The sequence below is a fragment of the Pimephales promelas genome, chromosome 8 (genome assembly GCF_988280905.1).
Source record: "Pimephales promelas chromosome 8, fPimPro1.hap1.1, whole genome shotgun sequence".
Classification (NCBI taxonomy): Eukaryota; Metazoa; Chordata; class Actinopteri; order Cypriniformes; family Leuciscidae; genus Pimephales; species Pimephales promelas.
The window spans coordinates 25,361,145-25,387,148 of record NC_142776.1 but is presented as its reverse complement, the minus strand read 5'-3'; the positions used below and the strand labels follow the sequence as shown (position 1 = coordinate 25,387,148).

The 26,004-nt window shown below is 37.4% G+C and overlaps 1 protein-coding gene across 6 annotated transcripts in view; it reads left to right on the top strand.

The window, feature by feature from the left end:
• Window positions 1-26,004, top strand: part of mast2 (microtubule associated serine/threonine kinase 2) — a 136,576-nt gene that overhangs the window by 14,470 nt on the left and 96,102 nt on the right. For 5 of the 6 annotated variants that reach the window (XM_089134230.1, XM_089134228.1, XM_089134227.1 and 2 more), the window contains 2 exons: window positions 14,149-14,296; window positions 16,904-17,049. In XM_089134230.1, coding sequence (XP_088990356.1) covers window positions 14,149-14,296; window positions 16,904-17,049 — 294 coding nt within the window. The remainder of the gene's footprint in view (window positions 1-14,148; window positions 14,297-16,903; window positions 17,050-26,004) is intronic. The other variant, XM_039647682.2, reaches the window with a different exon arrangement.

The window sequence follows — 26,004 nt, the reverse complement described above, 5'->3', positions numbered from 1 at the left end:
TGCTTACAGAACGACACGGTTTACGACTGAATTGGAACAGTCCAATGTTCCTAAAATTCCTTGCGTGTTTGTACAATAAATATTGTGACTAATTTGATGTTTCCAGCTATTAATAAGTAGCCAGTCTCAGCTCCCTTTTACATATTTTACAATGTTTTAAATGGGGATGGTGACTAAGTTGTACCGCATGGTTAACCAAGACAAATAGCCTAGGTGTTGTTTTAAAGTGTAGTAGCTTGGTTTTACAGTTAATATAGGGAATATGACTATTCCTTAATAAGTGCTTTTAAATTTTCTGACATATTTGTGCTGTATTTTTATAGCATGAAAAAATAACTGCTTTGCATGAAAATGTGGACTGTAAAATCACTGTACATAACAGATATCGTTGAAAGTGTTTTAACTAGCAGAATACAACAACCAAACTATACCAAATATTTGTATGAGAAGATACACATGTAAACAGTTATGTTTGCGCCACGTTTTTGCTTGTAACTTTGCAAAACATTGGTAAACGCAACCCAGGCTCATTGAAAAACGTACGAGTGTCAACATGTTTGCAAAACACGTTGCGTTTGTGCATGTTTTGCGACAGTGTCAAATAGAATTATTTGTCCAGTGTGGTGAAGTGCTTAGATATACCTAAACTTACCCATCTCCGCCCCCTGATCCCTAACCCCACCCCTAATCCTACCCATTTCCACCCCCTTATCCCTAACCCTTATTTTATCCATCTCCACCCCTTAGATCTAGATCCAACTCCGCCCCCTGGATCTCATGTACTGCAATGAGGTTCTACTGAGGCCCCGTCCACACTACTGCGTTTTCGTTTAAAAACGGAGACCTTTTGCTACGTTTGCACATCCCGTCCACACTAAAACAGGAAAAACGAAGACCTAAAACGGAGAAGTTTAGAAACGCTGCAGCTGCGTTTTGCGTTTTGAATCTCCGGAGGGCGTTTTAGTGTGGACGAGACAAAACCATACAAAACGGAGAACTTCAGAAACGCTGACGCAGAGGCTGACGCTTGGCTCTATGATTGGGTGTATCAGTCATGACGTATCCATCCCTGATTCGTCATTCACTGTTTACACCGGCACGCGCATGCCCAGTGTTGGTGAATGGTCACGTGATCCGCGTTTTCAGCCGTTTTTAATGTGGACGCAGATCATTTCTAATACACAGATAAAACGCTGGTGTGGACGGAGATCCTATTCGTTTTAATTCTCCGTTTTTAAACGAAAACGCAGTAGTGTGGACGGGGCCTGAAACAGCCTTAGATCATTCATCACACGTCGTCAACCAGGATCATATTACATTTTGTTGTTTATTATATGTACTGTTAGTGCGGTGTTTACACAATATGTAAAACAACTTGTTTGCAGGTTCTTTGGACCCTTGGTTAATAATGCTTGGAAATAAATGGCTAGCCTACCTATGACATTAATAATACATTACACATTTAAAATATGTAATGGTGTGCTTTATATTTCCTTGTGTCTGCTGCTCATTTTGCGTATGAGATAAAGTGAATGCACTTTAAAACTACAGAGACTCTGATGACCTTGCCTAATCGACCATCAATACGTTTTATTGATATAAGTTATCGACAAGTAACTGATCATTGCCTGAAGTTAGCATCCCTATTATAAATCTATTCTGCAGAAATCAGTTCCAAGAGTGCTGAACAAGTGTGCAGATTCCACCAGGGGCTGTTTATGGTATAAAGGGTTAGTTCACCCAAAATTGAAAATTCTGTAAGTATTTACTCACCCTCATGTTGTTCCAAACCTCTCTGTGTTTATTTGTTCTGCTGAACACAAAGGAAGATATTTGGAAGAATGTTTTAATCAAACAGATCTCATTCCCCATTGACTACCATAGTATGTATTTTTTCCTATGGTAGTCAATGGGGAATGAGACCTGTTAGGTTTGGAACAACATGAGGGTGAGTAAATACTGACAGAATTTTCATTTTTGGGTGTACTAAGCCTTAAACTCAGATCTCGGCTATACAGTGACTTGAATTTGTTTTCTATGTAATCCTCTCCAGTAATCAGTTCTCACAGACATGTGTGGAATAAACCTTGTGCTTATTACTTTGGCATGTCAAGTCTATTTGGAAGAACTATAGTAAATCTGATTTTTGTCTCTTAAAACATCCTGTTGAAGAATAATCATTCTCAATCTCTTTTCTCATCTTTCATCTCCTCATCTGTCCAGACTTCTGTCAGAAGAGTAATCCTTTTCCTCTGAAACAGAAAGCAGCTTTAACTTAACACATTAACATATAAAAAATAAGATGAATACATGAAGAGTGAACCGTTCTTTATGTTCCAATATGTGCACAAGCGTAGTCACAAACTTTTGTCAGATTATTAGAAGTCGGCATATCAGTTTCTGGTCTACGTCTGTTCATCCTCATCCGCGATTAAACAAACAAGATGAGTGCTGCTGTTGTACGAAAAAAGAGTTCTTAAACACATTTAAGTTTCTAAGAACTGTAGGTGGATACAGTGATACATTTGCAGTGAATAACTGATCCGCGGCTGTACCACAAACACATACTTACTATTTTCATTTAAAATCCAGAAGTCATGATGCAACTTTTTTTTTTTTTTTTTTAAGTTGTGTCAGCATTGCGATTCTTTGTACGCATGTTTAAACACAATTTAAACAACATAAGTTAGGGCTATTTTTCCATTAATTACTTATACTTATAAGTTGCTCAAGCAAGTGGTGAAATATTTACTATATTAAAATCGCAAACAATTTAAATTGACAAAAAATTGACAAAAGCAGCCGACTTGCCTTTTTTTTTTGCATTTCAAATTTAATGTGAATATAGGGTATGTGTGAAACGGGCGTTAGATCCACCTACAGTTCTTAGAAAATGAGATGTGTTTAAGAACTCTTTTTTCCCCCCGTACAACAGCACTAATCTCATATGTTTATTAGCGGATGCGGATGAACAGTCATAGACCGGAAACTGATATGCCGATTTCTGACAATGGGCTATATGCACGCATAAATTCCGCATTTGACGCAAGGATGCTCGTCCATTTCCGGTTGTGGAGATTAAAGCGGAGGAGAACCGAGGAAAACAGGATTATGGCAGAGTCTTCAAAATTTACTGTCCTCCCGTCTTTGAAACGAAACGTACATACGTTTAGATGTATTTTTATATATAGTTATGTTTATTTAATATAATTTTAAAAAGAAGCATAAACACAACGAGGGGTGTCTGTTTTAAATGTTTTTGTGACTAACGTTTCTTTAGTATAACCATGGAGTATAAAATTCAATATAAATTCTCTGTATTGCATTGGACTCTACGATCGGCGGAAGTTATCGAGCATCCCTAATCCTTCACCGGAAATACCGCCGTGCATAGAGCCCATAACGGAAGTTCGTGACTACGCTTGTGCACGTAGCCTATTCTGGTTCGTACAGTATAAATGGTCAAATGTAATGGATGTAATATGGTTTACTGTGTATTTTTATACAGTATAACAATAAAACACCCATTAACAATTTTACTGTTTTTTTTTTACTGTTTTGTTTTAAAAAAAAACATTTAAGTAATAGTCATTAACAATTTCATAAACTCTCATCATTCAAGACCTCCTCTCACAGAGAACTGGTCCAAAAAACTTGGCATGTGTTACAAGGCAGTGGCGTGATAAGCCTGGTTCTAGTTTTGAATAAGTTAATTCCAGTCTTTTGCAGTTCACATTCAGGTCTTGGCTCAATGTCTGTCTTCTCACTTCTCCATTGCACGCAGCATTATTGGTTTGTCTTGGCTTGGAAAGTTAGAGGGTGGTGGGGTTCAACTGGAGAACTGGCAGAGTCATGTTACACTGTGTAACACCAAATTACATAAGCCAGGAGAAGCATTGCTGAACCATTACTCGTGTGCTTGACAGTTTGAGCTCTGATGAGAGTTCTTTCACAGTTCAGAGGTAAAGCCCTGGGTGATTCAGTCATATTTGACAAGTTTTATGCAGTAAGCTTTCTTTGACAACCATTTTTTTTTTGTGTGTGTGTGTGTGTGTGTGTGAAGGAAATACACTTTGTGTGAGAAACGGCTTAGAAGACAAATGTTAAAAATGCTATGTGACTGAAGAGCTGCATTGAATTCAGCTCTCTTTGGGAATTCTCTTTTATTATTTTAAAGACAAACTAGATTTGTTTTGATGGTGCTATAGTTAGTAGCTACAGTTCCATTAATAATTTGATTTGGAATTTTGTTCCAACTACACGTTCAAATATTTTGTCATTAGTTAAATTGCTTCATGAGTGCATTATGTGTCTAGCTTTGACGTGCTAATATGATAACGACATGTCTATCACTAGTTAGTGAAGATACAGATGCATAAAAGCTGTGAAAATATACATTTTGTGAAAATGGGAGCAGACAGTAGCTTGAAAACCTGGCAGTACTTCTTAAAGGGGTGAAAAAAAGTATTTCTTACTTTTATTTAAAAGTACATATTACTTCTCATAGATGCATAAAAGCTGTGGGTGCAACCATAGACATTTTGTGAAAATGGGAGCAGACAGTTGCTTGAAAACCTATCAGTACTTCTTAAAGGCGTGGTAAAACAATTTTTTTTCAAAGGCTTGATTGTGTTTGTGGGGTGCACTGTAACATGTATTCATGCTTCGTTTTTTTTTAAAAAAAAACGAAAATTTATATAAATTTTTTTTTTAATATATTTTACCTTTATTCTACACTGCTCTGTCCCGTCTTTGTAAAAAAGGTCTGATGGTTTCCGGGTTCTATGAAGCCAGTCCCTCAAAAATACGCAATGGGCTCAGATTGGTTGGTAGACCAAACAATTGGTAGACCATCTAGGCATCATCTTTGACTGTTTCAAGGTCTCAACATACTATTTAAGAAAAGGCCTTGATCGCAACGCCGAAAAGACTCAACGGGTTTACCTGTGCATCCAGGAGCAGCTGCTTCTCAGCATCGCGCATCTCAGTCAACATCAGCCACAGAAACCGGCCTCAACGTAGGTGAGGGGTTTTTACACGTGAGGGCGGCATGGGCGTTGGGTCGAACTCCTCGACAGAGTCCATAGACAGAGCTTTCTGCAGTCTCCCGGGCTGCCGCTCTAAGGCGGTGGGCGGGGGAGAGGCAGGAGTAATAGGCTACCGTTACGGGTAACAGTCAGCCTCGAGCGAAGGATCTTGATCGGTAGTTCCTCACAGGCCCGACAACCTGATCCTTTGAGCGCCGCCTCCGTGTGAGCCCGCCCCAGACACAGCACACACGGCTCGTGTGTGTCCGGGAAGTCGATGGGACCACCTCACATGCGGCAAATTCATTAATTCTCGCAAAGAATCCGCTGGAACGCAAGAGAGGATATTGCACGTTGCCAACTCTTGATTGCGTGAATCCACGGTGTATAGGCTCCAGATTAATATAGGTGATGGTTTTGGCGCCCTGCATTACCTATATTGAGGACTGTCAGCCAATCAGGTGAGGGCGTGGGCGCCATTGACTTTTGCAAGCAAAGAGTTATTCAAATCAGGCTTCAGTAATTCGAGGGAATGGATTTCCCCATCCCCAGGCATGGTTTCTATGGTTTCTATGGTATTGTTCCTGTTCGTCAGCGCTGTTTCATCTGCCTTTACTGGTTTAAATCACTGAGACATTTCATCGCTGAATTCAATCGCTTCTAACTGGATCTCCCGAGGCCGATCAGATTAAACGCATCTGCTCTAGTGAGCTCTCGCTGCGCTGCCGTTTGGACTTTGAGCCGAGCTGATAAACAGTCCGCGAGGCACGTGCAGTTCAAATGAGTTGCGTTCTGCTTTTGGAACATAAACATTATCGTACATATATCGAACTCTTGATATTGTATGGTTGATATCGTTTTATCGCTCAGCCCTAAATTGAATGTGGGTAAGTTTAATAAAAAAGCAACAATTTGAGCTAAAAGTTGAGAAATTCAAGTTTTTGTCAAAGACTTTATCCAGATCAGTTTCAGAACGATGATCAAAACACAGAAGGAGTAGAATAGATCAAGTCCATCAACACCTCCCAAAGCTTCACAGTGCTATACCTCGTCCTGGGTCGACTATTCATTGATTTAAATGCTGTTTAATGTTGATGATCGCATTATTTTACATATGCTATTGCTTGTTTCTGCTTCTTCTTCACATGTCTTTTGATGTGGAGATTCTGTACTCTTTCAGAAGATGTGTCATAGTATAAAATGTCCCCTACTGTATAACAGTAAAAAGCCGGAAATTTCCGTCAATGGTGGAGAAGCAGAAATCTTTTGTAAAATTGAATTTTTCCTTACCGTCACTTTTGATCAATATAATGCATTTTTTTTTGCTGAATAAAAGTATTATTTCTTAAAATATAAAAAAAAATATTTTATAAACTGGTGTATGTTGTATAGTACACTTTTATAGCGGTCAAAAACTAGGCCTCTTTCAAGTGCAATTTGGCCTTGCATTTTCTCGCATTTCCATTTTAATGCTAGTATCACTTTTTTCTTGAATGACTTCTTAAGGCCATCCCAGCTGGCTAGGCGGGCCGACACCCTGGCACAGCCCCAGCGAATGAGAACATCGTCCTGTCATTTCCATGGAGTTACTGCACAAACGTCCAACCTTTCATTCAGCAGAGCTTGAATACCTACAGCACATCTGGAAGACATCAGCATACAGCCTTCATACTGACTAATGGGACATTGTGTTTCTGGCTGCGTTCACATGTACAGTAGGCATTACATTTGAAGCGTGGGCACGCACATACGTTGAGAAGTCAAATCTCATTTGGAAGTTGAGGCAGGGAGGATTAGATTGAGGATTTGAGGATTACTTAGGTCTACTGGAGATGATTAAGGTTCGTTCAGGCCATCAGTTATTTTATTTTTCTTTTCAATTTTTTGCCTGGATAAGTGAAGAAATGGAGAGTAACAAATAGATGAACTGTCTAAAGCTGTTTTTGTTAGCAGAAGTTCTGTCTTTTTTCAGGAAGATGCTTTGGTTTTAGTTCCTTCCATAAAGGTTTAATTTTCAGCAGCATGGCAGCTTGGATTGTTCCCGATCATCTTTCACTGTAAAGGACACTATGCATTAGTACCGTTTTCAATTTCTGCTGAGTTTAAAAATTAAATGATTAGTGTCACAAAGAGGTTTTATCACTCCTTTTAGGTCCATTTATAATATTTTTGAAGGTTCTTGCACCAAAAACATTTTTAATGTAGTTTTACATGACCATTTTCCACCCTCTCGAAAATAAATTGCCCTTTTTACTCAGCAACTTTTATTCATTGGCTGCGAGTTTATGATGTCAGAAATCCAAATTTTCCAAATAACCATGCCATAGTAATTGTTTATTTCATGGTGTCTCTTATATAAAGCAATGGGGCGTGTTATATAAGGATGGAGGTCAGAACAATAGATTTAACTGAATGTAAAAATGGAAATAAATGAGAAAAAAGCAGTTGATCTACAATAAAATCTATTCTGCTTGATGTGAATTGCTACTGACATTGTGTGGAAAATAAAAACCAGCTATCTCATTTTTGAAATGTTTAAGCTGTGTCTGTGGACTCAGATTGGTTATATAGCACACCTCACCTGCTTGGGCAAACAGAAAGGCCAGTAGCTCTTAGATCACAGGATGGCAGGCTTCCAGGCAGTGAGAGTGTTTATGTTGGTATTCCTGAGGGATTGACTGGTTTTACGAGCTATTTTCTGTACCGCAGCGGATTCTGCTCTGCTTCATGGATATAGCTGAAGGCTGTTTGACTATATCAGCTGTGTCAGGGAAATTATTTATTTATTATTTTTTTTATTTATTTATTATTATTTTTTTTTACAGATTTTTAAAAAAATGTGTTGCCTTAAATTTTGGGGCAAAAAATAAATATTTAAAAAAATTGGAGTACATATTTTTTTAATTAAATGTACATAAGTGTTCATATTCAAATAATCATTTAGCCTCCATCAGTGTTATGTCATCCATTGTTTGTCACTGTTTGCCTAAGGACATTTTGTAAGTGTCACCTGTGTGTCTTAGAGCAATGTTTTGTCATTGGCATTCATGGGAACAGTGTTGTGGGGAACAGGGTGTGGCCAGGAGTTAGATAGGGGAGTGGGTGGAAAGAGAAAACCAAGAGTGAATCACGGATAGACAAACATTGTTAGGTTTGAAAATGCTTTTCCAGAGCTGATGGATTACAGAAAAAGATGTGCATTTCATTGCAGTTTATGAGTAATTGGTAAACCCAAGCAAAATACATAGATGAAGCACTGGGGAGCACAAGAAAGGCTAATGCTGAAAACTGCATGTTTCTCATGTGTTGTTGTAATTACCTGTATTGTTATATCTGTACTGAAATCAAAGTGCATGACATTTTCTCTCATCCTGTTATTTATTTAAATCTTAAATTACTTATCTATTTATCCACCATGCCAACTTAAATATTTTTTTTATTTATTTGTCAAGGTTAATGGTTTTAATGTTTTCTGTGCTGAAATATTTTCTCTTTTTCAGACGGCAAGACATTTGTAGGCTGACTTCCATTGTGGCACTTTCAAACTAATCCTCTTTTTGATTAGAAAGTCAGACATGAAAACCTCACAACCAAAAATGTGTGTAGGGACCTGCTGGTATAATGTATACTGTGTGACAGTAGATATTAGTGCATCAGTGGACAAAACTGCTTTACACGATTTACATATGAGTACAAAGCCAGTCTCTTTTTAAGACAGGGATTGATTTTAATTTTTTTTAAATTTAATTTTATTCCCTTGCTATGGCCTTGAATTAATCTTAATGAGCATTAGTGTTTGTGTAGTGTAGTGCATTGTTTTGTCTGCAGTCATGGCTACAAAGCAGTTTTTAACACTAAGATAAAACTTAACTGTTGAATGGAAATCAAAGAGATCTGGTATTAAGTAATCGCTCTGGGCTTCTACTTGATCCTGATGGTGTTACTCTTGCATTAATGCTACTCTGTCTGTGGATTAGTTCAGGGTTTTATATAAACCAACAGAAGCATGGCAAGGCAACATTACACTTGGACTCTGAAGTGAAGTCATCACTGCTCTGTAATCACAGTTTCTCCGGGGCAAAGGTCCTGCTGGTGGCATGGCAATAGAGTGTGACATCGTAGAAACTAACCAATTAGTTTTGTTAGGTCTGCGGTTGGCATGTTTGCGTGTGGCATGTTTTGTTTTCTCATCAGACTCGGCAGCTAAGAAATGACTTACCATCCTTTTGCTCGCTATCAAATCAACAGTTCCGTTAGCAGGGATTTAGCCATTTTTTACTATTAATATTTAGCATTTAATGATGCTTTGTGCAATAAACAAAATCGGTGTGCTACATAGCCTATGACATGTTTAGATTCAGTTGAAACTCGCTCATTTTTTTACTGTGCTTAGCACTGACAACTCTTATCAATCACATCCACACAGTTGCATTTCACACTTCTGTCTGCATGTGAATGGCTGTATAATGTTGATGGTTTAAATATAACACATTTTAGTAAACAGTTTAATCTCAAATCAATATCTCTCATCACCATAATTATTTATGTGGCGAAATGCTGTGTAATAAGTGTTATGACTGTACCGTATCCTTTAAATGTCTATCTAGTTTGAACCTGCCGCTTGCTAGAAATATTTCTCATGTCAATATTTTGTGTAATTATTAAAGGAACACTCCGCCGTTTTTTGAAATTGGGTTTATTCACTGTCTCGCTTACATTTAGATAGGTGGGCAAATGAATTTTTGTCTCAGTGGATCGTCTTAGTCTGGCAGTATTCTGGCAGTAGGGTAGAAAGTGTATAACCCCAATTTAAAAAAAAAAAACGGTGGAGTGTCCCTTTAACTTATGTGGTAAGTAGCAGTGTAATAAGCGGGGTAATGTACTTTGAGCCGGTTGTTATCGCAGAATAAACCCCTTCAGGCTGATGCAAGACCCCCATGCTTTGCGTCAGAGATTACCCTGTCGGAGTTTATTCTGTGATAATTGCTATTATTTATTGATGGTGGTCACAAATTCACAATTTACAATACAAAACAATACAATGCAATACAAGTCCATTCTTAAACTTTGTGTTGATCAGACTGAACCCAATCACCAATCCGGCATCTCCAGTGGTAAGCCAATGCTTTTCCTTTGTCTTTATCAGTGATCAGTGAGCTTTCTTTACTAGATCCATCCTGAGGCATGAGCAGTGAGCTGCCATCAGTCAGTCTGATTGGGTCTAAATGGATAGGGATGCCTAGATGTGAGAGTGGGTGAGAGAGATTGATTAGAGGAGACCTGTGGAAAAACATCTGGGGAAGTGAAATTAGCCCAACCACAAGTGTACAACGTGAGCTGGGTATAAACATTCAACGTTCACTAGAGAGTCATTAGGGCCTCTAGATTCTGAGGTCATGAGTTAACTGTGTGGTTTTCCCTTTCATACTCTGTCAAAACATTTGACCGAAAAGTTCTTTTGGACTTTCTATTTACCAACGAATTTTGTATCTCAGTTTCCACAAAAATATTTAGCAGCACAACTGTTTTATACATATTTCTTGAGCACCAAATCAGTATATTAGAATGATTTGTAAAAAATCATATTATGACAGAAGTGAAGACTGGAGTAATGGCTACTGCTAATTCAGCTTTGCCATCACTGGAACAAATTATATATAAAAAAATATTCAAACATAAAGCAGTTATTTTTTAATTGTGATAATATTTCACAATATGAATGATGGTATTTTTGATAAAGTAAATGAAGCCTTGGTAAAGCATAAGAGGAAGGAATTTCCCTTAATATGTGCTATTATCACCATTTATTTATTTATTTATTGTAATTTATTTACATATATTTAATTTTGCTATCCAAATAAGTGTTACAGTGTGGTCTGCGGGCACAAAAACGAGGATATATTCAGTAACCAATGAAACCGAAACTAAACAGAGTGCTGAAACAGGAAGTGAATTAAACAGAAGAGCATGTCAAAATAAGGGGCCACATAACAGAACATAAACCTGACAATAAGCTCATTTGGCTATTGTTGTATGTATAACTGTTAGTTCTGATCCTCAAATCTCTCTTGGCGAGAGGCTTTCTGCTGATATTTCACTAGTTTTTAGCATTGCTCATCTCTGTACATTCTAGACAGGCTGTCACTCAGCACAGTAACATTGTTACAAGGGACTGTTTTTGAGTGGGTCAATAACTGGTTAATTCAACAAACCCGTTAAAAAAAACGCTGATTCATTTAAAGATGTAATGAAGGTGTTGAAACGGGTTTCTCACGTATTTTATCTCTGTTCCCGCTGTCTTCCCGTTTTAGTATTGTCCCGTAAAACATCCCGTATTTTTACGCTCTGATTGTGTGAGACGTACAAGCTCGGACATATTCGGCTTGAAGTCGTTCATACTCGGATGCAGCGCCGCGCATGCTGGCCAGAGACAAACTGGCTGCGTGCGTCTCAGCTGCGTGGCGTGACCTGTTTTTATTTTACTGTCTATGGTTTTTATTTCGGCTCCCATGTTAACAGAATAGAGCTTGTACACTGCCTGCGTGACACGCACAAACGCGTGCATGCTAGAAATAGAACCAGAGATGCTTATTTTTCACGCGACACGCAAGCGTGTTGGAAGCGTTTCCAGGCAAAAAAAAAGTAAAAAAGAAAGAAAAAAAACGATGTTTATGTAAAAAATTTCCATTATTTTTTATATTTTCATGTCATTTTTTAAACAATCGAGTCCTGGTGTCCGCTACAGAGGTCATAGCATAACATAGGAATAAAATATTTTTTTCATTTGTTTCTTATGCTCTTTATAATGTAAAAAAAATCCCTTATTTTGGCGATGGATTCTGGGAAATCTCCCTTATTTTCATTGTTCAATGTTGACAGCTATATCTATATGACTTGAAAGACAGACTCAGGCAAGTGCACACGCTCAGTCGATCTCTCTCTCATACTCTGTCACTTTTTGGGCTTTTATGTGCAAATCCAAGGAGCCTCTGTACAAATAACCAAGGTAAACCGAATTTTATTATCAATAACTTATTTAACATTCAATACACATGCGCAAAGTGTAAAACAAGAAGGGCGTAGCTTTGTGGAAAAAAAGAAAACACTTGAATATCACGGTTTCTGTGCTTGCTTGCTTCCTCTGCGGTTGACTTCTCAATGATGCGGTATTACAATATTGCGGTTATCGTGACAGCCGACAGCCCTAGTTGAGGTCCGACTCCGAGGCTATTGGCCCTACCCGGCACGTTGTTAGAAAAGTGGCTAATGTTTAAGCTGCAACAGAGGCAGGTGAGAGTCTCACGTGTGTTCACCGGTGTCCCTGATCCTCATCTGATTAGCCCTGGGACTCCAGACTGACGTCATGGTCACCCCCCCGATACTGTCATCTCAGGGAGGACTTCTCAACGGCTTCATCATCTAGCCTGTCATTTGATTAAGTGTGCACTTGCTTGATGAGGGTTAAAGCAGTGTGGAGTAAATGTATGTTTTTTTTTTGCTGTAAATTTTGCTGCACTTCAGGGGCTTAAAGCATATTAAAGATGTAGCTTTGTCTGAACCTTTGTTGCTATAAATTAAAAGAAAAGAAAGAACGCTTAAACATGCACAAGGTAAGCGATGCAGAGGATTGTGTTTGTGTTGTGAAGCAAGAATTGTGTTGCTTCTGAATGTGAGTTAATGTACACTACCATTCAAAAGTTTCGGGATTGATTTTCTGCATCGATTGTGTTGCATCGATAACTCCAGTCTTTAGTGGCACATGATCCTTCAGAAATCATTCTATTGTGGTGATTTGGTGCTCAAGTAACATTTCTTGTTATCAGTATTGAAAACATGTCACTTGACATAAAAGTATTAATTGAATAAAAGTATTAATTTCTCTCACTTTTTTAAATGACTGACAAACCTTCGAGTGGTGGTGAATTACTTTGAGTGTGATTGTGAAACTTGTTTGTTGCCCTTTGTTTTCTTTCAGGGTCATTTTTTGTGTGCGTCTCCAGTGGTCACTGGTTGGATTGGGTTTGGTTTGTTTTTTCACTCTCTGTGTGTGTGTGAGCTAGTGACAACACTGTTTGCTTTGAGGCTTTTTACTTTTGAACGTTGTGGTGTGACTTTATGAGCACTGCGTATTTAATACAAACAGGCCTTCCAGATGTTTCTGGAATTTCGTGACACCACAGAGAGGATGTGACCAGTGCAGAGTTCTTGCCAGATTTCCATGGCAACGTCTGTTTCCCATCCTGATGAAGAACACAGCGAGTTTGAATGAATTTGCAGGCGTCTTTTTCACCTTTTAAATTTGATTGTTTTTGTCATCATAATTCTTGTGTTGATGACCGCTTCACTTTGTTGTTGTAGTTTTAGTGGTTTTTAATTTAATTATTTTAGGCACCTTATGATTCAATACGATTCTGGGAGTCACAATTTAATTTCTGATACACCTATGGGTTTTTTCTGATTAATTATTCTGCTTTGCAAAGGCAAAATACATGTGTTGTATATATTTTTTGTTATTATTCCATGTTGCCTTGAACTTTAAAAATGAAAAACACAATTTATTTCCTTGAATTTTTTTATTATATTATGATGTCGCCCTTTTGCATTCTATCTCACAGTTGCATTTGAAAAAAATGTGTAGAATGTCTATAAATTGAATAAACTTAACAACATTCACTCCTGGATGGTGCTTGTTTGCATTTTGCAAGACATAGATTTGTAAATCTCGAATGAATAAGCAGTCTATTTAGTATGTGCTTGTAAATTTATTCTGAATTTCTGAATTTGGATTGATTCAGAATCGTTAAAGAATCGCTATTGAATGGATTATTTCCCCCCACTTGCATCTTGGCATCTTGGCAGCAAGCCCTTGTTTTGAGATTTATTATTTACCGTGTGACTGTGATGCAGTACCACAGTGTGGAAGAAGCAGCTTTTTAAATCAATTTATCGCTTTTGAGTTGACTCTGTGAAAGTATTGGGTGTAACTATACAACTGTACTGCAGCATCTTTTTTCTATTCATATATTCTGAAGTTCAATAGTCACTTGTGGCATGTTAAAATGCTTGCATGTGCTTGTTTGTCATTGAAAAGAGGAAAAAAACAAATCTATATGTGTTTCAGCAGGAGCTACCAGCACCGCCTCCCCTGCTGTTCAGGAAGCTGAGTAACCCCGACCTGTCTCCTGCTGCAGGAAAGACCAAACTGCAGCGGCAGCTCAGTCAGGATGAAAGCAGAGCCCGACGCAGCAGTATGGCCGGCGTCCTCACTGGTGAGACACCTCAAATGACTTTACCTAGTAGTTTGTATGTCCCCCTTTGGCTTAAAGGAGCATTTCACCCATTTCAACATTAATCTTTATTGAAAGTGGATCATATATGTAGTCGAAATGTAAAATAATTTTTGAATTTGGTGCCCTCTTGACCAAGAAAAGACAGAAAATTACCGAAGGTTGCATTTGTATGCAAGACCACAACTCCCACAATGCACCACATTGCACAGCTCCGCAAGCCACACCCACTAATAGACAAAAACAGAAAAATCACTCTTCCGTCTACAAGGCTAACGTTAGCTTTCACCAGAGTTTGAAATTCATTTCACACAAAATTTCTAGTTAGTTGGCTGTGGCCATCAGGACGATCGAGGGCGAGGGACGTAAGAGGACAATAATTTGAGGACAAAATATTGGCATGAGTGATAATGAAAGACACTGGTGAGACACACTGGTCTCGCGTCTCTCACGGAGGAGAACAAAAGCATAAAATGAGGAGCGACGACGGCAGATCGAGAGAGAAACAGACCTGATTTTATAATGTGTTTTGTTTCTGTTGTGTGTAACATTACAGCAGTCGTCAATGAGGGGCTGATGGCTTATAGTTTTGTTTTCTATTTGTTAATTTTACTATGAAAATGTTTAAATGTTCGCTGGTTCCCGCCTCCTCCTTCCCACTACAACAAACCCTGTTAATGTTACATTGGCAAACTCATTAGTAAATTACTCCTTGTTTGTATTTATGTCTATATGGTGTATTACTGCATGATACCTGGATGTTCAGTCAGGCGAAACTAGAATTGTTCGCATCACAACACAAATGTCCGTGTGCCTGTTTGATTCAGAGATTTCGTTCAGGAGAAATTGCCATTGTTGAAATTTTCTGCAGCAGACGGACTCTATCTGTGTTCATAGTTTACACATGCACCAGCAGTCCGCCCAGCTCGAGCCAGTTCGGGATCCTCGACCGCGACAGGCAGCCGCCTCCTGTTCCTCCATCAGCCTCAGCTGCTCTTCACTATATTGCGGCTCGTAAAGATAGCCACGAACATCGGATTCGAGCAGCAGAAAATAAGGGAATAAACCATCACCATTACAAAATATGACTGGGTTTCTAAAGATACAAAGCTTATGATCATGTTCTCCAGCATGTTTGAGAATGATCCAAAGAACATCTTGTTGCTCAATAGAAGAAAGAACATCTGGCCTTTACTGCTTCTATTTGTCTTTTTTGGATATTACCTTTTTAATTAGTATGAAAATATAGCTGTTTGTGAATGTAAAAGTTCTTCAAAGATCAGAGTACATAACAAAGGGAGTTATTGTCTCACAAAAGAAAGAACCGATTCTGAACTCCCTGAAACGTGTCATTATAATTCCAGTTTTACTCCCTGCTCAAACAGGTTTGTAACAAATATGTATAATGTCACCTATGGTCTTCATTGGCTGCCCTCAATTCTGCTGTGTCCCAATTTGCATATTATCCGTCCTAAATAGTATTCGAAAATAGAATTAGTACCTCCCAAATCATAGTATGTTGAAATGAGTGTTCAAAAGAGACCTGGGTGGTCTACTATTTCCAATCAGAATCCGAAGTGCAGATCGATGCACACTCTAACGGCTGATATTACCCACAACCCATCGCACGTTGGACGAGGATACGGTTAGAGCTACAAACACGAGTGAAAAGTGTTGAACAAGTGTTGTAGACTTATAGACATGCAGACATGCAAGTCTGGCATGATATGTTTATAGCCAATAACTTTTTAATGCATCATTACATTCAAATTGCAAACACACGAGGAGAGTCTCTGCATGAAAGACCCACGACTGGCAGATCAACGTGCAACATTTCTCTCTGAAATGGTAAGACATTATATCAGATTGAATGGAGGATTTTAACTGTGACAAGATGATTGACGGGAGTTTACATTGACTGGATACACGCGACGGAGCTGTCCGTTTTAAGATGACGAAGTAGTATGTTTTAAAGCTTGCCTACGTCTTTGCTACACACTCAAAAGTATACTTTTTCTTCACAAAAAGAGTACGTACTTTTAGGACGTAGTATAAGTAGGTAAATTGGGACGCAGCAAATGTCTACTTTCACGTGGTCATTTTATTTTCGAGGCGCTGTAAGCAATATACCAAACACAACAGACTGGGCCATCTGACCAATCAGAGCAGAGTAGATTGTACACTCTTGGAAGTGAGGGGTTTAGAGAGACTTTCTTGATGGAACATTCTTGATGGAACTGTTTCAGACACTGAGAAAAGAGGTGATTGCAATTATGAGAAAAATAATATTTTCTGACCTTGGATGCATGTAAACCTACTGTACGACACCTTCAAAACACAATCAAGATTCAAGAATCTTTAGGAGATAACCATTAGGTACATTTAAGTGGATCAATACCACAAATTTGTTTACATTTAATAAGTGATTAGAAATACTGCAGAACGTTGTTCACATTATATAAAAGATGTAGATTTAAATTGATGAGCGATCTGTAGCTTGGCTTTGATTTGGTTCTTAACCACAGAATGCAGACATGTGTATATAGTACAGACCATGTCCTGATTCTGTGTTTCTCTGATGTGCCACAGGAAAGCAGCTTCTGCCTCTGTCCAGCAGCATGCATGGAGGAGTGAGTCAGCTGGCCTGGCAGCAGCACGCAGGAGAACCCAATAACTTGGTCCGCATGAGGAGTCAGTCCTTTGGCCAGTCTGCCCCCTCTCTCACTGCGGGACTGGTAAGTGCACATGCAGCACACCCTCTTATCTGTTTCCATCCAACACAAACAAACAAAGGGTCCACAATTACCCAAATGCAAGTGAAAATGTGTTGATTTGATGATTTAAAAAATGTTGAGTTTGTAAATAATTTTACAAGGCATTGTCACATAATACTTGGTTTAAATCGATTTCTAAGAATGATAGTCTGACTCTCAGTGGCAAATTTGCCATCATAAGTTTTATCTGGCATACTATATTGTGTTTGTTTATGAAGGTTTAGAAGTGAAGAAACTGTGTGTATGAATTACAGCAATATAACCATTTATCTGAAACGATCTTGTACCTGCTGTATGTGCAGAAGATGGATTTACCATGAAGTTGTCATGCAGTCTAAAGCCTAGTGCCATAGCTACATCTGCTGTCTGTGGTTGGTACTACACCAATGAAAGTGGGCAATACTAATACTAAAAGGCATGCTTATTTATTAAGTCAATATATATATTATGTAGTCAATAATTTTATCCCTTAAGTTAAAACCCATCTTGGATCTATTGTTCATGCGTTTTTTATGGCCTTCGGTTCACTGTTTCATCAGCAATGGTGTTGACTTATGAATTTTTAAAATGGTTTGTCTCAAAGCATATTAAAAACACCACATAGACAAACAACATTAAAAGCTTGATCTTTACTACACGGGGGACTTTAAGTCACAGTGTTTCAGTAGTTTTTACTCACTGCTTCTGAACATCTAGAAATCTAGCCTTTGACATAATGCAGACAATTCTGTCATGCTCATGGTTGTTTCTAACCTTCAGGTGGCAGCATTGCCCACGTCCTGAACACACAGAGGCACTGACTGCCCACTGATGTAGAACTAAATGGTACAAATCTTGAATGGGTAAAGTGCTTCACATGGGCGGTGTTATTATCTCAGCCCTTATGTTTATGGATGAAAATATACTCAGCACTGCAGTGTTGCGGAGTGTCCTAATAAAGTGGTAATTAATATGCCTGTGCTTCAGCTGGTCCTCTTTAAAGGCCTTGTCTTTTGAAAGAGAACCCATGGACACACTAATTGCTGCTTATTAGGATTTATATGCCAGCAGCAAATAGTAGCATGCTGATGTTAAGTTGTAATAGTTCACGGTTATTTGAAGTTGCTAGGAAACTTCTTTTGAACTGTGTTGCGATATGAAGGATAATATAGTTTGTTTGCGCATCAACATATCTCAAACATAATTGGAAGGCCTGTTGATGTGAATCGAATTCATCACTGTTTTGTTTTGACAAATAACCATTGGATGATAAATTCATATATGCATCAAGCAAGCAGCATCATGAGGATAATATCATTCATGAGGCAGCAGTAGATTGAGTTTTTAAAAGGAAATTTTGTTATGTTTGCAAACTATTTGACAAATGACGTGCAATATATAAAGCAGCTTCTAGGAAATTGCTAGAGGAAATATAACCTTTTTGCATAAATATTAAATATCTTTTGTAACTTTATAAACATCTATGCGACTTTTAGATCTTGCTTTGTTCTATTCTATTTGTAATTTGATTATTTGTTCTTATATTATTACAGACTGTTAACTTGTCTTTAATGTTTTAAATTTACATTAATTAGGCTAGTAGTTTTGCTGTGGTATCAAAATTGGAATAGAGAATTGTGGTATTTCACTCTGAGCCCTGCTGGAGCAGCTCTAAATATGCACTGTGCTATTAAAGGTTTAGTTTACCCAAAAATGAAAATTATGTCATTAATGACTCACCCTCATATCATTCCAAGCCTGTAAGATCTCCGTTCGTCTTCGGAACACAGTTTAAGATGTTTTAGATTTAGTCTGAGAGCTTTCTGTCCCTCCATTGAAAATGTATACACGGTATACTGTGCTTGTCCAGAAAGGAAATAAAGACATCATCAAAGTAGTCCATGTGACACCAGTGGGTTATTTAGAATGTTTTGAAGCATCGAAAATACATTTTGGCCCCAAAATAACAAAAACTACGACTTTATCCAGCATTGTATTCTCTTCCGGTTGTGTTGTCAATCCGCGTTCAGTGACGCAGGTGACGTTAGACACTGATGACGTGTATATATGATAATTGTATTGATAATCATTGTATTGCTCTATCATGTAAAATATGATAGAGCAAAACAATGAACAGTGAAAGTAACAGAAGCTCAATACATTTCAGCAGGCTTAATTTAGCATGAAAGTAACTGAAGGAAATATATATTTCCTGAACAAATTAAGCCAACTAAGCCTTTGTATTATTTTGGATTTTCTACCCAATAAATTAAAAAATGACAAATCCAATGAAAATACAGGTATCGGTACTCTGTATCGCCAAGTACCAAAAATTAAATTATCAGTATCGGACTCGTTCGGGAAAAAGTGGTATCAGTGAATCCCTAATAAATAATTATATGTTTTTTTTGACTATTGTGGACTCTGTCTCACTCTTCATAGCTATGCATACTTGGTTATTAGGAAATTGTGTTCTAAACGTATATTTTGGCGTTGACCATAAAGGTAAGTAGGAATGGCCAGTACAGTTTAACCAAAATCTTAAACCATATCAGTATTTTATATACCTGTCGCGGTATACATCAATAGTACTTATTTTTGATGTAAAAATAAATTATACAAATTACCTTTTGGATAATGCAGTAAATTGCATATTTAATATATGAAAGATACTTTATTGTATCCATTTACTTTCTCTTTTTATTTGGAACTTGATGGATCATTGATGCAAATATTTAATTATTCATACATTAAAAGGTATGATGGTGCAAAATAAAATTTGCATTGTGTATCTCGTCTTTGACTTGTATATTTTCGCATATAAATCTCTATAGTTTCGCAGCCATGCAAGTGAGATGTTATTCTTATTACTTATTCATAGGAATGACAGTGTGGTGAAGGAAATGACCCAGGGTTGTTTTATCCTGTGGTGATGTTGTGCGTAATCCTCAGGTCCAGGCTGCTACTGTGGGGCTTTATTGTGAGAGGTGTGGGAAAGACACAGGGATGGAATGACTTAAAGGGAACCATGCAGGACAGGCAGATGGTGTTTATCTTCTAATATGGAATGATGTGTGTGTGTGTGTGTGTTGGGCAAGCACAGGTTTGGGGGGTCTGACATAAAGCATTACTGATTATGCAAATTGATTCATCTGATCAGTTTTCAAAAGATGTTTCTTTCTGCCATTAAGTTTACCCCAAGGGGCAGACAAGGTGCAGGAATTTCCATTACTCATTGTGCTTAGTGATTTGAAAAAACAGCAAGTATTTAAAATACATTTACATTGAAAGAGGACCCGAGTCATTTCTAGAGACCACAAATAGATTTGAGAATGTTTTTTTTTTGACTTGGAGTTGGAAACAAACAGCCAGTATACCCTAGCAATCAAAATCAACTATTTAGCAACCACATAGCAAATATACACATTAATATATAATTGTTAAAAAAAAAACATAATTGTTGAATTTTAATAGATCTGTATTAGTCCATATGAATGCTCCTTGTTGGAAATCCGATTCTTTCGACCAAAGCTATACTTTACAGGGAATGACATTTTCATCACTTTATAAAAAAACAGCCAGGACAGGACGTGAAAACATCCTGGGAAAACCAAGGGGGTAATGTATCAGCCGGAAGTTGAAGCCTCACGGGAGCCGCCATTGTAGCAGAACTTCACCTGCTGTTAGCATTCCATTGACTCCCATTCATTTTGGTGTCACTTTGACAGCGAATAACTTTACATCTGATGCGTCCAAAGACTTTGTTTGTCCATTATTTGTTTCTAAAGAAACACAACAGTGTATAAAATGCTCCATTACTTTGTACCTTAAACAAATAGTAAAATAAAGAGTGTGTCAAACTGACCGCGAATGCTCCTCTCACGTGTTCTTTTTAGTTTAGTTCTACTTTACTTAATCATGGAAGTGTTTCAGGTATTTTTAACCAAGCGCCATAATTAGGAGGGGTAATTACATCATATCTAGACCAATTTGGCAAACTAGCCAGAGATCCTTTTGACATACCGTGATATTTGCATAATATTTGCATATAGGCAGGGGAAAAAGGCAGGGAGGGTTGTTCTAGTGCTGTAGGAGATATTGTAATTCATGCCTGCCATTTCTTTTTTGTCTGTTCTAGTTTTTTGTTCAAATATTATATTAAGATATAAAGAGCTGGTCTGCCATGGAAATCTAAAATTGTGTTTTATCAGTTAAAGAAGAACAGATATAGATGTTGAAAAGACATTTCTACAGAGGATACCAGACTTAAATTGTGCCGTGCTTGTGTATATTTTAAATGGGGTTTTGTTTTTCTCTTGCCATGGAATCTGGTCTTTAGTGTGGTTAATGGAGCTTTTATAAGTGTTCAGAGGGCCACATAAGTAGCTGCGGCCCTCATGAATACACAGTCAATCCTTTATCACTTAAATCTTTTAATGGGTTTTTGAAATCCGTTTCCATGCTTTATTTATTTATTTTTTGCTGTCATCTCTACCTCTTTTTGGGGTGAAAACAAAAGAAACTAAGCTGTAGGCTACTGTATCACGTGCCATTTGAACTGAGGCGCTGCAGCGATGTCACATTTAAAACACCAAAACGATATTTATTGTTTGAATACTGTAAAAATATGGACAGAATCTGAGAGCTTAGAATTTGTTCCATATCAAAAGTTACCTTCTCTGTCAGAAATTCTCTTGTCTCTTTGTCCTCGATTTATTTATTTATTTATTTATTTTAATTTTTTTCTCTGCGTGAAAAAATGGATGTGTGGTGTGAGAGCGTGTGAAAAGGGTCAATTGTGTGAGTCTGACGGCGAATGCTTGAGAGTTGGCAGCTCTGTTTATAGACTATATCACACCCACTGCTCTAGACATTATTATTATTATTAATGAAAGGAGACGAGGTATGTTATCCATGCATTAGCTTAATGGCAGGGAAAGACCCTTGTACTGCGAACAGCACATATGGCCTAAGAAGTTTCTAGATGTTTCTCCCTCATTTCTGCTCCAACGTCTTGATTGTGGTATTTCTTTAAGGTTTAGAATCCAGTAGCCTATTCCTGTAATTATTGTTTCTTTTTTATGAATTTAATAAGAACTGTCTCGTATTCTGTCCATATGGTGTACTTTTGTGTCCTTTTGAGTTTCCTTTTTTAATTTCTTTCTTTTTAATCAATTTTGCAAAATGAAGAATGAACAGTTGTTGTATTTACAACAAAAAAAAAAAATCAACTGTACAAACCAAATGCTGCGCAAAAAAAATAAAAAAATAAATAATTGACGGATTTTCAGATTTTTGTTCATGACTTTTTGCCCCTTTAATAAAAATTAAAATGATTCACAAGTCAAATCAAATATATATATTTAAATTACTGGTTTTCTAAAGCCAAATTAGAACCTGGAAATGATATTTTTCCTGCAGTGCTGAATGAGAAGAGCCATATATGTCTCTGGAACCACAGCCTACCGAAAGGTGATTTATAGGTGAGTTATAAGCTAATGATAAATGTGCAAATAAATAATGAAAAAATAACAATGCATTTTAATTGTTTATTAATAAACTATTTTCTAAATCATTGTCGACTAAAACATATCTCCATTTACGCTAATGAGAGAAATGCACCTTTCATACGGTTTACATAAGCAGAAGGTACATGTAGGCTATTAGCTTTCGATTCGAATTTGTTAATTTTAAAGTGGACATTTCAAGCTTTATTTTACATAGGCTATATTTTGTTTCAGTTCTCACGCTCCAGTTCACAGAGACCATGAAACCGCGCCTGATTGTTTTATTTTATGTTTCAAAAGCACGTTTTCTTGTTATTTTGAGTTTACACAAATAAATGTAGTTGCGAATAATGCATTATTATTTTCCCTATGACCAGAAATGCTAGAGTATTTTAAGTTGTTTCCACTGTTGATAGGAAAATGCAAGTGTTCGCGCCCGTGCCTCCCTGCCATGCGCGCTCCACACACCGCAAAAACTTGATATGCATCAAAATCTTGTTTATTTCTGATCATCTTAGCCCTGTATTATTATTGTGTAACCTGTATTATGAATGACATTTGACTTGAATATGTAGCCTAATAAATGTTATATTAATATAAGGATAATTATTATTATTATTTGCGTTGGCTACACGGATCCCAAACACAGGTGACTGTAAATGTTTCCATTGCAGTTTTGCGTAATATTCCTTTTTCGATTTGCCTGAAAAACCTCCTCATGCGAGCGTAACATTTTTTTTTGCAATAAATTGTTTCCATTGTGCGTATTTTCAATTCGCAATTTCAATTTGCACAATTTGAAGGGTAATAGAAACGCGTCTATTGAGGTCACAAACAACTGAAGTGAGTGACTACAGGTTTAAATATTCAAAAGGCAATTATGAATAATTTCTTGAAAGGCCCTTCACTGTGCTGCCAACTTACCCAATGTGACGACACTCATGGCAGCGGTATAGAGCTGCTGGGATCTGTTTGTTTTGTTTCTGTGCTGCTAGCTTTTTTACTGTAAACTCTCCCTGCTGGGTCTGGGTCTGGCAGTTGTTTTTGCTACACACCTTCTGTTTCTATCTTCAGGCTTTTAATCTGATGTTCCTTGCATTTGGCCCAGATTGTGATCTATGACGCAAAACAATAAAACAAGATTTCATTGTGTACCTGGAGGGAAAAAACACCTTTAACGCTTTTTAAATATCTGATCTAAATCACGCCAATGTCATTTGAGAATGTCTTATGGGCAGAAAGTGCACATATCTAAAGGATTATTAGGAACACCATACTAATACTGTGTTTGACCCCTTTCGCCCTCAGAACTGCCTTAATTCTGTATGGCATTGATTCAACAAGGTGCTGAAAGCATTCTTTAGAAATGTTGGCCCATATTGATAGGATAGCATCTTGCAGTTGATGGAGATTTGTGGGATGCGCATCCAGGGCACGAAGCTCTCGTTCCACCACATCCCAAAGATGCTCTATTGGGTTGAGATCTGGTGACTGTGTGGGCCATTTTAGTACAGTGAACTCATTGTCATGTTCAAGAAACCAATTTGAAATGATTTGAGCTTTGTGACATGGTGCATTATCCTGCTGGAAGTAGCCCTCAGAGGATGAGTACATGGTGGCCATTAAGGGATGGACATGGTCAGAAACAATGCTCAGGTAGGCCGTGGCATTTAAACGATGTCCAATTGGGACTAAGGGGCCTAAAGTGTGCCAAGAAAACATCCCCCACACCATTACACCACTACCACCAGCCTGCACAGTGGTAACAAGGCATGATGGATCCATGTTTTCATTCTGTTTACGCCCAATCCTGACACTACCATCTGAATGTCTCAACAGAAATCGAGACTCATCAGACCAGACAACATTTTTCCAGTCTTCAACTGTCCACTTTTGGTGAGCTCTTGCAAATTGTAGCCTCTTTTTCCTATTTGTAGTGGAGACGAGTTGTACCCGATGGGGTCTTTTGCTGTTGTAGCCCATCCGCCTCAAGTTTGTGCATGTTGTGGCTTCACAAATGCTTTGGTGCACACCTCGGTTGTAATGAGTGGTTATTTCAGTCAAAGTTGCTCTTCTATCTTCTCTGAAAATACCAGTAAGATTATGAAGACCGGCACGTCTGGCACCAACAATCATGCCACGCTCAAAATTACTTAAATAACTTTTCTTTCCCATTCTGACATTCCGTTTGGAGTTAATGAGATTGTCTTGACCAGGACCACACCCCTAAATGCATTGAAGCAACTGCCATGTGATTGGTTGATTAGATAATTGCATTAATGAGAAATTGAACAGGTGTTCCTAATAATCATTTAGGCGAGTGTACATTTTCATTTTTGACAGATTAACTGTCATTTACAGTAGATAAGCATCTTTTTTTGCTTTTTGTGAAATGTTAATTATGTTAGCCTCACTAAATGTTAGTCAGTCAATATTTAATGAGAAAGTACTGTGCATCTTTACATAATGCATAAGTGCAGTTTTATCCTTGATGAATTGAATAGTAGTGCTTTAGCAAAATGTCAAAAATCATGTATATTCATAAGAGAGGAGAAAATCAGGCATGTTTTTCTTTGACTGATAAAGCAGGACTTCTATTTTTACAGTGCTGCCTGAGCACTGACACAAACTATGCTGTTCTATATCCAGGTTTGTTATATTCACTGTGTGTAAAATTAGATTTAATTGACATTTATTGGACAAAATATGATTCCCATAGACTAAGGATATTATTAAGTGCACTGTTGGTTACAGTATTTACTTTCTTATTCATGTTTTTAACAATTTATTTAAAAAAAAAGCCATAATAGGACTACAGAATCAAAACTTTACAAATGTTTATTTTACAGATAATCTAGTTCCAATGTTTTAATTTTAAATTTAATTTTAAATTAATGTTAAATAATTAATATCTGTATATTGTATATATGTGTATATTACAAACACACACACACACACACACACACACACGTATATTTACATAGGCTATCGGCTACATATTCTTTATAGTCCCAAAAAAACAACCTGCCCAACTAAACATTATCCATATACTGAAAAAGAGACAATTCATAGTAATGTTTTCTTCTTAAAATTCAGTAACATATGCCAGTACAGTGCAATCACCAATAAATGAATTGCACATTATACATTTAGCAGTTCATACATTCCCTGGGTATCAAACCCATGTGTAATATACTCTATTGCCATGCTCTACTGTAATTTCTGTAATTTGCATCATGCCTTTTGCTTTTATAGGTGCTGTAGTTCTTGTTTTTGGTGTTCTTTATTTAAACTCTTTTAAGCAGACTGTTACTTTTTATATAACAGACCATCTGATTCATTATTAATGTTTCATTTTTGCATCTCTCAAAAAGTATTTGTTCATTTTTTTTACCATCATGTTCTTAAAATCTTTTTAAAAGATTTAAAG